At 40.1% G+C, this 12,057-nt stretch overlaps 1 protein-coding gene across 4 annotated transcripts in view; it reads right to left on the bottom strand.

Moving 5' to 3' along the window:
* Window positions 1-12,057, bottom strand: part of ZEB2 (zinc finger E-box binding homeobox 2) — a 198,468-nt gene that overhangs the window by 48,644 nt on the left and 137,767 nt on the right. For all 4 annotated transcript variants that reach the window (XM_042462778.1, XM_042462770.1, XM_042462783.1 and 1 more), the window contains one exon: window positions 7,232-7,303. In XM_042462778.1, coding sequence (XP_042318712.1) covers window positions 7,232-7,303 — 72 coding nt within the window. The remainder of the gene's footprint in view (window positions 1-7,231; window positions 7,304-12,057) is intronic.

Raw genomic sequence — 12,057 nt, 5'->3', positions numbered from 1 at the left:
TCCTTTTTGCCCTGGTAACAATAAAAATTTGGGCAAGATTTATTGGTGATTTTGCAGTTGGTTGCTCTGGGGATGCACTTATTATACTGTTGTTTATATTCAATGTGTTTTAATTGTATTGAATGTTTTTAATATACAAGATCTCTATGCTATTTATTTTATGAACTGTAATACTTTTCTATTGTTGCACTTTCATATTGCACTTACTAGTACTTACCATTAGTAGTTTCTCAATTTAAAAACAGTCAGTTTAAAACTGGTTAAAACAACCTTGAATGATATTATCATAAAACATGTACAGCCTGGATGAAATCAGTTTGGCCTGACAGCTTTAATAAATAGCCAGCTTTCAGCTTGCCGCTGAAATGATTCCAATGTTGGCACCAGCTGGGTCTCCAGGGGAGGAAATTCCATAACCAGGGAGCCACTGTAGAAAGGGTCCTCTCTCATGTCCTCACACAATGTATTTCCCCTACTGATGGGACATGGGGAAGGGCCTTGCCAATAGATCATGATTATCAGACAGGCATACACAGTCAGACAGACAGACAGTCTCTGCAAGGGTTCCGCTCTGAACATGCACACCCCTTGATTACAAAAAACACAGGACCTCAAGTCCCTTTCTTCCCAATGGTGGCATGACATGTGCATGCTGTCATTGGGAGAACAGAGTGGGGCCATCTGTGGATACTCCAATCGTGGACAACCAGTCTACAGTTGGGGATGGCTGACAGTATATTTATAGAAAGGTGTTCCTTCAAGTATCGAGGTCCCAAGCCATTCAAGGCTTTAAGTATTATTGACAGCACCTTGAATTCAGAAAGAAAATGATTTGGCAGCCAGTACAATTCCTTCAGAAAAGGTGTTCTATGTTATCTGAATAAAATTCCAGTGAACAGTCTAGATGCTGAATTTTGCACTAGTTGCAGTTTCCACGTCATCTTCAAGGGCAGCCCTATAAAGAGTGCATTGCAGTGGTCTAATCAGGAACAGAGTGGAACAATTTTCATTCATTCATTCATTCATTTCTTAATCCTTTCTTTCCTCTGCAACTGCTATTGTTCCCTGAAAATCTGATATGGGCATTTGGGTGGGGAATATATGTGTAGCCATCTCAGAAGAGACATGGAAAATTGCTAAGGGAATGAATAAATACTGCCATCTCCATTTTTGCAGCATGAGTCTCTGCAGGATCTTTTTCCATTTCACAAAAGAAAAAAACTTCCATCTCCACACCCTCCAACTGTCCTGATTTAGCGAGACAATCCTCATTATCCTCTGTTGCTTTTAAAATGTTTCAGCTTCTCTCTTCTCCTCCAACCTTCCCCTTTCTCCTCAGCTTACTTCATTTGCTGTAAACTGAGGCCTCATTCCCACTTACAAAAAAAAAAAAAGGTCTGCAATTCGAATCAATGGATCAATTTGACAGTGGAGCATGGTTCCCACTACATTTGCCCCGATCACATTTTCCCCTGTAAAATAACCCACTTATGATTCACATTCACAAATGAATCAGTTCAAAATGGACCTGCTCCAGCCGGCTGAAGGGCAAATTTAAATCGATTCCAATCCGCATTTGGTTCACACTTGGGCAGAATTGATTTATCCAAAAAGACATGGTTTACTCTTATCTATTTTATTGTTTGTATGTACAGCACTGTGCAAATCTACAGCACTAAATAATAATAATAATAATAATAATAATAATAATAATAATAATAATAGTTTATTGAAGGCATATTTTAAATTGGAGGTTCTATTTATCCTGTAATCACAAAACATACAATTGTCCCCATATCCTGAACAGTTCTTTCTCATCTCTTTCGCTCCTGCCTGTTTCATTAGATCTGTAGCGTCATGTTCTGTCTCCTTCAATCAATCTAAAAACAATTCTGAACTCCAGCTTGGCATAGGAGACTTTAATTCTCTTCCTTGACAGTAAATGTCTCTGAAGTTCTAGAACCTGGGCATTATTCAGTGTCTATGTATATTAAAAGAATTCAGGAGCTAAAGCAAATGTTTATGTCTAAGTTATAAACCTTAAAAACTATGGGATTTACTGAGGAGCGGATAGCTCCTTAACTGAAACAACGCTAGCAGTGTGATTATACTTTACAGGATAATATAAATATCAAATGTCATCTGTATGCAGATCAGGCGTTTCAGAGTTTTTATTGTGTTAGTGAAGAGCATTTGGTCATCAGTGGAATAAGTGATCAGTGTGGCAAAACAAGAATGTTTTCAACCTCCCCCAATTCCATGAATAGCTCTTTAACTGAAGGGGAGTTTCTCCTTATATGCCCTTTGCAAGATTTCTATGCATATAGCCACTCTCTCATCGATTCCTTGTGAATTTAAATTGCACACAGAAATCACACTCCCATCTGTGAGTCAAGCTTTTTAGGAAGATGTAAAGTAAGTGACCTCACTAAGGAAGTCTTGTTTTAATTAAGGACTGGGGCAGGGACTCCTTAAAGCCTGGGGTAGCATAACATCATATGAGCTGTGCATAAACCACACTAAGGAAAGTAGATATTTAAAGGAGACACTCAAGAGCTTGGGAGGCCAGTTATTTCTTGTGGGAACTTTTGCTGTAAGATGGAGATAGCTGCTCCTAATCGGCAACAAAGCTAATAAAACCGCAGCCTTCATTAAGCAGGAAGTGGCAGGCCCTCATTGGTACATGCAGATTACAGTCTCAAAACGATCATTCCTTCTAACTTGCCAACTTTTACTTCTGTTTTCCTCTCTGCAGAGAACTCTTTTCCTACTTAAAACAAAAATACTGCCTCAGCAAAGTGCACTTGTCTACTGTAGGGGAGAGGAAGGAATTTAACAAACAAAAAATCTTTGAGGAATTCGCTCAACCATTTCCTAAAAATATTTATTGGGATGTAACACCTTAAAGCAATGTTGGTTTACATGGTACTTATTTTACCTCTTCCAAAGTCAATAAAAATTAATGTTCAGATACTTAGAGATCATCACCACCACCACTCTGTGGTTGCATGTGAAACATTATTGCAGAATCTAAGACCGTTTTTCAGTGGGGAGGTGTCACACTGATACCAGTACTGATATTAACAGTCTTCTGGATATTCAACTGCAAGAGGCCTGATACTGGAATCAGTTGGCAGTGGGCTGAAATGCAAACCCTTAAAATCTGCTCTGTGAATTGGGTGTACCTATCACTCAAAGTAAAAACAGCAATTCAGCCATTAATGTGACCTAATATACAGAAGTCATATGTGTGGTCAGGTATTTATAAATCCTATATAAATGGATGGAACTTAGAAGTGGCTGCCGTGTGTGGGACGACCAATGAAAAAGGCTTTAATACACTTGTGATTTGGTCAGAAGCTTAGACCAATTCAAAAATTACTCTTGCCACATGCCAGTAGTGCAAGTTGTGGCTGGCACTGACACAGAGATACTTTATGCATTTAAAGCTCTGAAACATTGTCACTGCCACAGACAGTTGACACCAAACGGAAGCACTTGCATTGGCATTCCATAGGAACCAGCAATGTTTCAAGTGCCTCTTAATTTAACCGTGTTAAAAAATGTATTTGTCCATCCCAGACTCTTAGTACTGTATGCTGTCCTCTTTTAATCTGCAAGCCATGGAGAAGAATATCAGCACAGGTGTAAACTAGCAGTATAACACTACTGTGCTTATTTCAGTTTTGTTGTGAGAAATCATGCAAATGGCAAAGGCATGGTGAAAGAATCTTTAAAATTTGGTCACGATTTTCCATATTTTTTTGGATATGGCTTGGACCCTTTGATATCTAATTACTAACATATGTTCTTGGCTTTTGAAAAGAAAAAATAATATATGTGAAACAAAACAATTAACATGCCAAACCAAAAAAAAAAAAAAAAAAGGGGGGGGGGGCAAACCTCAACACCAGTAAAAACTATTTTATTTATTTTTTGCTTTATTTTCCTCCGTATGAATCAAGCAAGTCACTTTGTTATGAAGTCTAATAAGAACATGTGGGTGTGGGCATAAAAGATGTGTGAGTAATAAAATCCTTTAAACATTTGGGTGCCACCTTCTTTAACAATGTTGCTAGTGGGTGCTAAATCATCCAATCACATAATGGAATATTAAAACAACTTTTTAGGATGGAAATTAGGCTAGGGCAGTATGAAATAATTTGTGCCTTATGGTAACATTTCCTTTGCTTCCATTTTCATACAGTTAAAAATGTCCTGTCTTCATCAGCTTAATATTACAATGGACTCCTCACACTTATGGACTGCATTAGGTTCTGTAGACTTGACCTGGGAATTGGGATAGGACCTGTTGTTTGCTTATTTTATTAACTTGTATTTCTATCTACTGTTATATGCATTTGTTATTTTTAGATTGTATGCCACTGTCAGGTTTTATTATTCTTAGTGATTTTATCCATTCTATGTACAGCGCTGTACAAATTTACAGCGCTTTATAAATAAAATGTAATAATAATAATTCTAATAAATTGTCAGGCATGGGTGTCTTCCCCAACCAAAAGGAGACTTAGAAGATTTTCACACCAGCACTTACTGTGGGTTAAGTGCCAGTAAAGTGCAGGTAAAATGTTCCTGAAGCATGAAGGCGTGAAAGCCCGTTGTGCTTCTGAAACATCCCCTCTGCTCTACTGTCCTTGAATAGTTCACGGAGCAGCCATTTCCTATAAACGGGAACTTTGCAATAATAGGAAATGGCTGCTCTGCTAATGATTCAAGGATGGTAGAGCAGAGGGGACATTTCACTGAAGTTTTAGGTGCATGATGGGCTTTCACACCTTCACGGTTCAAAAACGTTTTACCATTGCTTTATCGGTGCTTAACGCACTGTAAGCACCGGTGTGAAAATCTTCATAGGCTGACAATAAGTAGCCTACCTGCACTGAAACCATATCTTCCAATCAAATCCAAATAGCTGCTACAGCTGCTTCAAAAATGAATAAGACGAATCATCTAATGTCTAATTTTTTGTGGGGTTTTGGGGCTATGTGGCCATGTTCTAGAAGAGTTTCTTCTTGACGTTTCGCCAGCATCTGATGTCTTATTAGTTTTCTACCAAGCAGTAAAGATAGGTCCAATGGTCCAAAACAGACTGCAGGAATAATCTAGTTTGAGACCGCTTTAACTGTCCTGGCTCAATGCTAGGGAATTCTGGGAATTGTAGTTTTGAAGGACATTTAGCCTTTTCTTTCAGAGAGCTCTGGTGCCACAACAAACTACACTTCCCAGGATTCCCTAGCCCTGAGCCAGAGCAGTTAAAGCAGTCTCAAACTGGATTATTTCTGCAGTGTATTTTGGACCAATGCCTCTATGGACAGTATCACACGGGGCAAAATTGGAAGTTTAAAGGGGTGGCAATGGAGGGTCATCCAGGGCTTAGGAACAAATTCAATCAGTTGCAATCAGAAGAGAATGCAGGGAAAATGTGAGGTCAATCAGGAAATAACTAAATTCACAAAACTACCAGATTTAGTTGCTTGCGAATTGACTCCTCTCACGTGGCTGCTGTGTGAAAATGCAACTCTCCAGATGCATCCGGTTTCCTGATTTCTGAAGCTGCCTTGCTGCCCCTGGGAGAGATTACTTAAAAGGATACACACACAGTTTCCTCGCCCCGTTCTGTCCTCCTCAAATGGAGCCTCTAATTAAGGGCATAGCTCAGTGGTGCCGAAATTGTGCTCTTTAAGGGATTTTGGACTTCGGGGTCCAGAATTCCTGACTATTGCCCAATGTGACTCAGGCTTCTGGGAACTGAAGTCCAAAATCTCTCAAAGGGCACAGTTTGGGGACCACTGGCATGGCATCGCTGGTGTGAGAAGGCAAAGGGAGGGCAATTTGGAAGTCCTCCTGGACAGGAGGGAGAAAGGGAGGACATGCCCTGGAAAAGGAGGGCTTCGGGGAGTATCAGCCCTCCCTGGAACCAGGCAGGTTTATGGAACCAGCCCCCTCCTTTCACTCCATCTCTTGTATGTCTTTGTGTGTGGTTTTAGGAGTTTTCAAAGGGTAGCCTCATTCTGCCTTTTTCTGAATCACCTTTTGGGGCTTCTGTGGCAAAGAGGATATCCCCTCCCTTCCCTAGAGCATGTGTGTGTGTGTGCACTTGTGGAAATGACACTTTGGAGCATGCCCCAAAAATGTATTTATGAGCTTGCAATGAGGATTTGTTTGTCTCCTTTTGATAGCCAAATTCGCATTGGGCCCACTTTAGTGTGCTTTTAACCCCTTGTGCTCTCTGTGTGATAACCAATACCAAATGGGATTGCTTTTCTCGGATGCCACTACTTAACCATTTTTGGGATAGAAGCACATAGGACCGACATATGATAAAGTCCTATGGCTTCAGTGCTGCTTTCTTTTTGTCTGTATGCAAAACTATGTTTCTGAGAATAGTGGATAAAGAAAAAGAGAAAGTGGGGGGGGGAACTATACTTGGAAGTATGTATACCCCTATACAGATCTAGCATATGATTGTGAATATATATGTTATATTTATTTACATACTCATTTTCTTTGTATCAGAAAGCTTCAGGCATCTGAGAAAGTGGGGAAAAGTGCACCTAATAAAACATGTAGGTTTGGTTTTTAAGATACAAAACCAGCACTCATTATCATTATAAATATGCTTCTACACTAAATGCACCAGATCTGTCTGATCTTGGAAGCTAAGCAGTGCCAGCTCTGGTTAGTATTTAAATGGGAGACTGCCAACAAATACTGGGTGCTATAGAAAACCTCATGGGGTTGCCATAATTCGACAGACAACTTACACACATATACACACGCTCAAAACAAGATAGCTCCAAATATATTAAACTCCACATAGCCACCAGTATTTGAGAAACAGTGCTGGAATTTGTTCATTCCCAAGTATACTGCCACAGTAAATGAGGAAAAGACACATGAAGGTAATGTTAAAAAATAATTTAAAAAATCCATTGTTGTCAAATGCCAGTGAAACAGTCCTAGCTACATGGATTTCTATGAAAATATTCCCAGTTGCTTCAGCAAAGTCAAGTCTGGAACACTGGCTTGTATCACACCGAAGCAATTAAAGATGTGCAAGTTATTAGGTATAACCAAAACATTTAACTAGAAAAATAAGCTACCTTGTCTAAGTGATAGAAATTTCTATCTGGCTGATAGAAAACTTTGATTGCAGAAATAAATTAATGGTAAGAGAAAACAAGAGAAGTTTCCAAAGATGTGCCCTTACCTGTTCCGTTGTTTCCAGTGGTCTGAATGGCAGCTTCAGGCCCCATGGTGTCATACTCTTCCTTCATTTCTTCTGTAATACAAGAATGTACATTTTAGTACACACACACTTCACTTAACAAAGTCTCTGACAAAAAAGCTCCATTTTACAGGTTTGTTATGAACTCTCAGCACCCCTTTCCTTGTCCTCTGTCTAGCTGAAAGCTTTTGTAGCAGCATCAACATCTGTGGTATGTTAAAGATGGACTGGAATAGTTCTTTGTGGGTTTTTCGGGCTATGTGGCCATGTTCTGTGTAGCCCGAAAAACCCACAAAAAGCTATGGATGCCGGCCATGAATGCCTTTGACTTCACGATGGGCTGGAACTTGGTTGCAGCAATGTGTCTACAGTAAACCACATAATAAATAAAAAATGAGCTGGAAAAGAATGGGATCCTGCTGTAGGCAATCTTACTGTAGGCATGTGTTTATAAACAGGCAAGGTAAACAGCAGCTTCCTCCAAAATCCTTACTGAGCGTGTGTAAGCAGAACAGAGAGTAAAGGGGGGAAACATATCTCTCCTTCCCCAGCTACCTTAAACAAGTTTTAAAAAGCTTAAATCTGTTAAGTTTTTGCACCCAAACATGGAAGCTGGTGAAAGAAAAAGTCACCACCGTGCATTTTGGAAGAAGCTTTCAAAGTTTAGAAGACTCAATTTTTTTGTTTGTTTGTTTACTTATGCATGTCTTTGTGGACCTGGTAGTTTCATTTCACATGTACAGATTGTTAGTTTGGAATAATTAATTTGCTGAAATATGCTGAACTGCTCTTCTTTTTTGTAGTATCGGAACCTATTTCTATTTTTTCCCATGTTATTTCTGCCTCTGGTTCCATTTTTGTTGTTGTTGTTATTGCTGAAGAAGTAATGCCGTGGTATACATCCACTTTGTTAACTGAGTTGTACCTGTATTCACTTAGAAAACAGTTTGCCAAACACCAAGCAAACTGCAATTTTAAAAAATTGTGCTTTCAGCCAAAGTACAAAATAGGCCACTTGTAATTAGCTTTGTTTAGGCAATTTCATAAATGTGATCAGGTTAGACGAGCAACTGAATTTGCACAATGTGGGTTTTCTCCAGGTGAGACATTTCAGTTGTCACTGGGTATGGACTTGCCCAGTACATTCCCTGGGATCTTAGCAGTTTGAAATAGGATCACATGAATGATTGCTATTACAGTTCATGTTATCCAGTCAAACACATGCCAAAGAAACAAACCAGCTCTTATGGATATATGGAACCATCTCGAGACTCAGACATAGTTTATTCACCATTAAATTGGGGTGGGCAACTTGCTGACCTCTGGATGTTGTGTGATGGCAAGTTTTATGAGTCTTAATCAGCACAACCAATGATGAAGGATTATGAAAACTGCATTCTGAAAACTTCTGCAGAGTATGTTGTGATAAATGTTATAAATGGCAAGAAACAATAGTTTTGTTTGTTTGTTCATCAAGGAAAGGATTTTGTGATGGCCCCTTCAATAAACAAGTGGCAAATACATTTACCTAACTAATTTATTAATATTGTTTTAAAAAGTGCAAGCACAATACTAGAACCAAGAGTTAATGCATGTAAGAAAATCAAAATAAAATACTACATATCTTACATTGTGTAGTGGTTAGAGCACTGGACTATGAAAGTCACTTGATAACTCTGGTTATTAAGTCACTATGTTTCAGCCTAATTTACGTCACTGGAGAAGGGGATATGCATGCTATTCTGAGCTTTTTGAAGAAAGTGAAGGATAAATGTTTAGGTTGTAGAACAGAAAGTCTTCCGGTTAACTGATACCATTACCTAAAGCAGTGATTCTCAAATTAGGTGGTACACCCTCCCCCCCCCCCCAGGGGTGGTGGAAAGATCCAGGGAGGCAATGAGAATAAATGAGGCAGCAGATGAGCCTTGAGTCAAAGTACTGGCGTACAAGAAAGATAAGGGGAAGCAGCAGCCTTTAGAACCATGGTGGAGATGAGGAGTCAGAGCATGTGGTTAAGGGGCAGAGGTGGCAGCAAAAAGGAGTTTTCACATTTGGGACGCTGCTTAAGCTTTGTAAGTTTTGTTGGGACATGACTGGCAGGCTGGAACTACATTACTGCTCCTGCTTTCTTTGGTTGGGTAGGCCAAGAGAAGAGGTACCAAAAGAAACAATGGCGGGTTACAAACGGCCCTCAAGGGGCCGTTTTCCCGCCGCCGCCATTTGCTGCGTAGGGAAGCCCCAGCTGCCAGACCGCGAGGCTTCCCCGCGCAGCAAAAAAGGAGCGGCGAAATGCCGCTCCTTTTTGGAACGCGGAAGTGGCGCCGCGAGGGGTGGAGTGCGCCCTCGCGACGTCACTTCCGCCGCGACACATCTGGACGCACAGCGTCCAGTACGTCAAAATGGCGGCGCCCATGTGGATGGGCGCCGCGAAAAAGTACGCGCTCCGCACGTACTGGGAGGAAGGGCCATCAGGAAGATAAGAACCTTCCTAACCCTAATATGGCCCTTCCTAACCCTAGTACGCGTGGAGCGCGTACTTTATGGCGGTTTGTAACCCGCCAATGTCTCTCTCTGTGTGTGAGACAACAACTTGAAACTGTGTGAGGAAAGCATGTCCATGGGGAAAGGACAAGAGGAGTATCCAGGGTGAATTTTTTACTTCTTTTGCCTCTCTCAGAAAAAGAATCCTTCCTTGCCAGGGTGAAAAGTAGGAAGTTAGCTGTGCCCCACTCTGCCTTGGCAAAAAAGCATTTGGAGTCTTGCCTTACGGAGGGGAAGATTCTCCCTTTGCACCTGGTCATGTTGGGAACAGCAGTCAATCAGTTGGTCAAGCAATGACCAAGATACTTCTTGCCCATGCTGCCCTTTGCCACAAGGCCAGCATGGGTGAGAGGTTTCTCAGTGGCTACTCAGACAGCTGCTTGTTTGATGCTCTCAGGGTGACCAGGTACAGAGGGAATAGTGTCCAAATAGTTAGACAGGCAGCCACTGAGAAGCTTCTTGCCTGCTCTGGGCTTTGCTGCAAGGCCAGCACAGGAGAGATGCTGCTTGGTTGCTGCTCCTAAGGTGACCAGCTTCACGGTTGTTGTTCGACTGGCTGCTCAGGTGCTCCCTCTGCACCCAGTCACCATGCAGGTGTCCAGGCAGCCTTCCTTTTGCTGTAAAGCTGGGCAGGTGGGAGGGAGGAGTAGGACTGTTGCTGCTATTGTATTCATGCATGAGGGTGAGGTGTAAGAGAAGGAGCCGATGGTGAGCTGGATGCAGCTGGGATAGATGTCACTGGCTGGCTCCAAAAACAGTATCAAGAAATAGGTACTGGGAGGCACTAGTGTTGTGACTCAAGCGGAAAGGGGGAAATAGCCCCAAAAGATTTGAGGACCACTGGCCTAGTGCATCTTAAATTTTGCAGGTAAATTCTAAGGGTGAAATATTCCCAGTTCCAGCTCCACTCAAGCTTACTGTGAAAGAAAAGATACACAACAGACTGTCTCAGTAAATCTTGATGTGCACTTCTACCCACACTGAATCCTGTATCTACATGTGTTCAGTTGTGATACTGACCTAGTATTTAACTGGTGAAAAGAATCAGGTATCCATTTCATTGAATGATATGTTTAAAAATATTTTAAGTAGTACAACAAACATCCAGATCGCCTACACAAAGAGATTGTAACTAGTTAGTCTAAAGATAATGATTGAATTTGTTTTCAAAACTTTAAACTTTAAAACCATACTGCTTTTCTTAAAATAAGGATTTTGATAATGGAATAATGTGATACTATAATAATTTATTTCTGTGTAAATTTTTAGAAGAAAAAGGAGAATAGTTTAAACAGAGATCCATCCTTGGCTCATTCGGAAATTTGCAATCTTTACAGTAGTTTTCAAGTGTCCCATTTTATGAGTAATTAGTTGGTGAAATTACAGCATCTAATTGTAGCTTTCTCATCAAAAATAATGCCAAACTGATTTGATGCAAAGCTTTACAGCCAGAATACTTTATGGAGCTATTAATATACATTTTATTATTTTCTAACTTAAAATAAAATAAAAAAAGATTCTGAGTTAAACTATTAATGCACAAATAGTCATTAATTCATACAAACTACATAGTTTACAGAGATCTGGCATTTTTCCTTCTCTACTAAACATTTTTACAGCACTTCTTGATTCTAAACGCTTTAGAAAAATCCATACACATTGATAAAAATGTTGTCAGTTGTGATACACTGCATCACAACTGTAGTATTTCTTCTGGTAGCTTACCAGAAAGCTGAATCAAGGTACAGTACTTGTGAGAGGTTTAGTGCTGGATATAAATATAGCTTGTGTGGATTTTTTTTCTTCCTTGATCAGCTCATGTGATTTCTGGTAGAAAGAAGTCACAAGTTTGTTTCCATCTCAGGGCACAACTACTCAGTCACCAAGGGGGAAACAGCTAGCTGTATTTTCTTTTTGTTTTATTTTTCTTCACGGCTGTGTTTCCTTCCTCATTGTAATTTCTTCTGTACAGAGAAGTTCCATTATGATATAACTGCTTCCCAAAAATCTTGCAAATACTCAGACACCGTGAAATGTATTTCTTTGTGTGTGTGTGTGTCACAAAAATGCATCATCATCAGAATCTTTCCCAGTTATGAACCTGACTTTCTACAAGTTTTGTATCTAGGTGTACTTTCAGAAGAAATTTTACATCTCCTTATGTTTCAGGAAAACTGTTCCAGAACAGAACCATGTATCCATCTCTTTGAAGCATAAACATTTTGCAAAAGTGCACTAGCAATGTAAAAACTTTCTTCTGATTTCAC

This window comes from Sceloporus undulatus, chromosome 1 (assembly GCF_019175285.1).
Source record: "Sceloporus undulatus isolate JIND9_A2432 ecotype Alabama chromosome 1, SceUnd_v1.1, whole genome shotgun sequence".
Classification (NCBI taxonomy): Eukaryota; Metazoa; Chordata; class Lepidosauria; order Squamata; family Phrynosomatidae; genus Sceloporus; species Sceloporus undulatus.
This window is presented reverse-complemented; position numbering and strand designations above follow the sequence as displayed.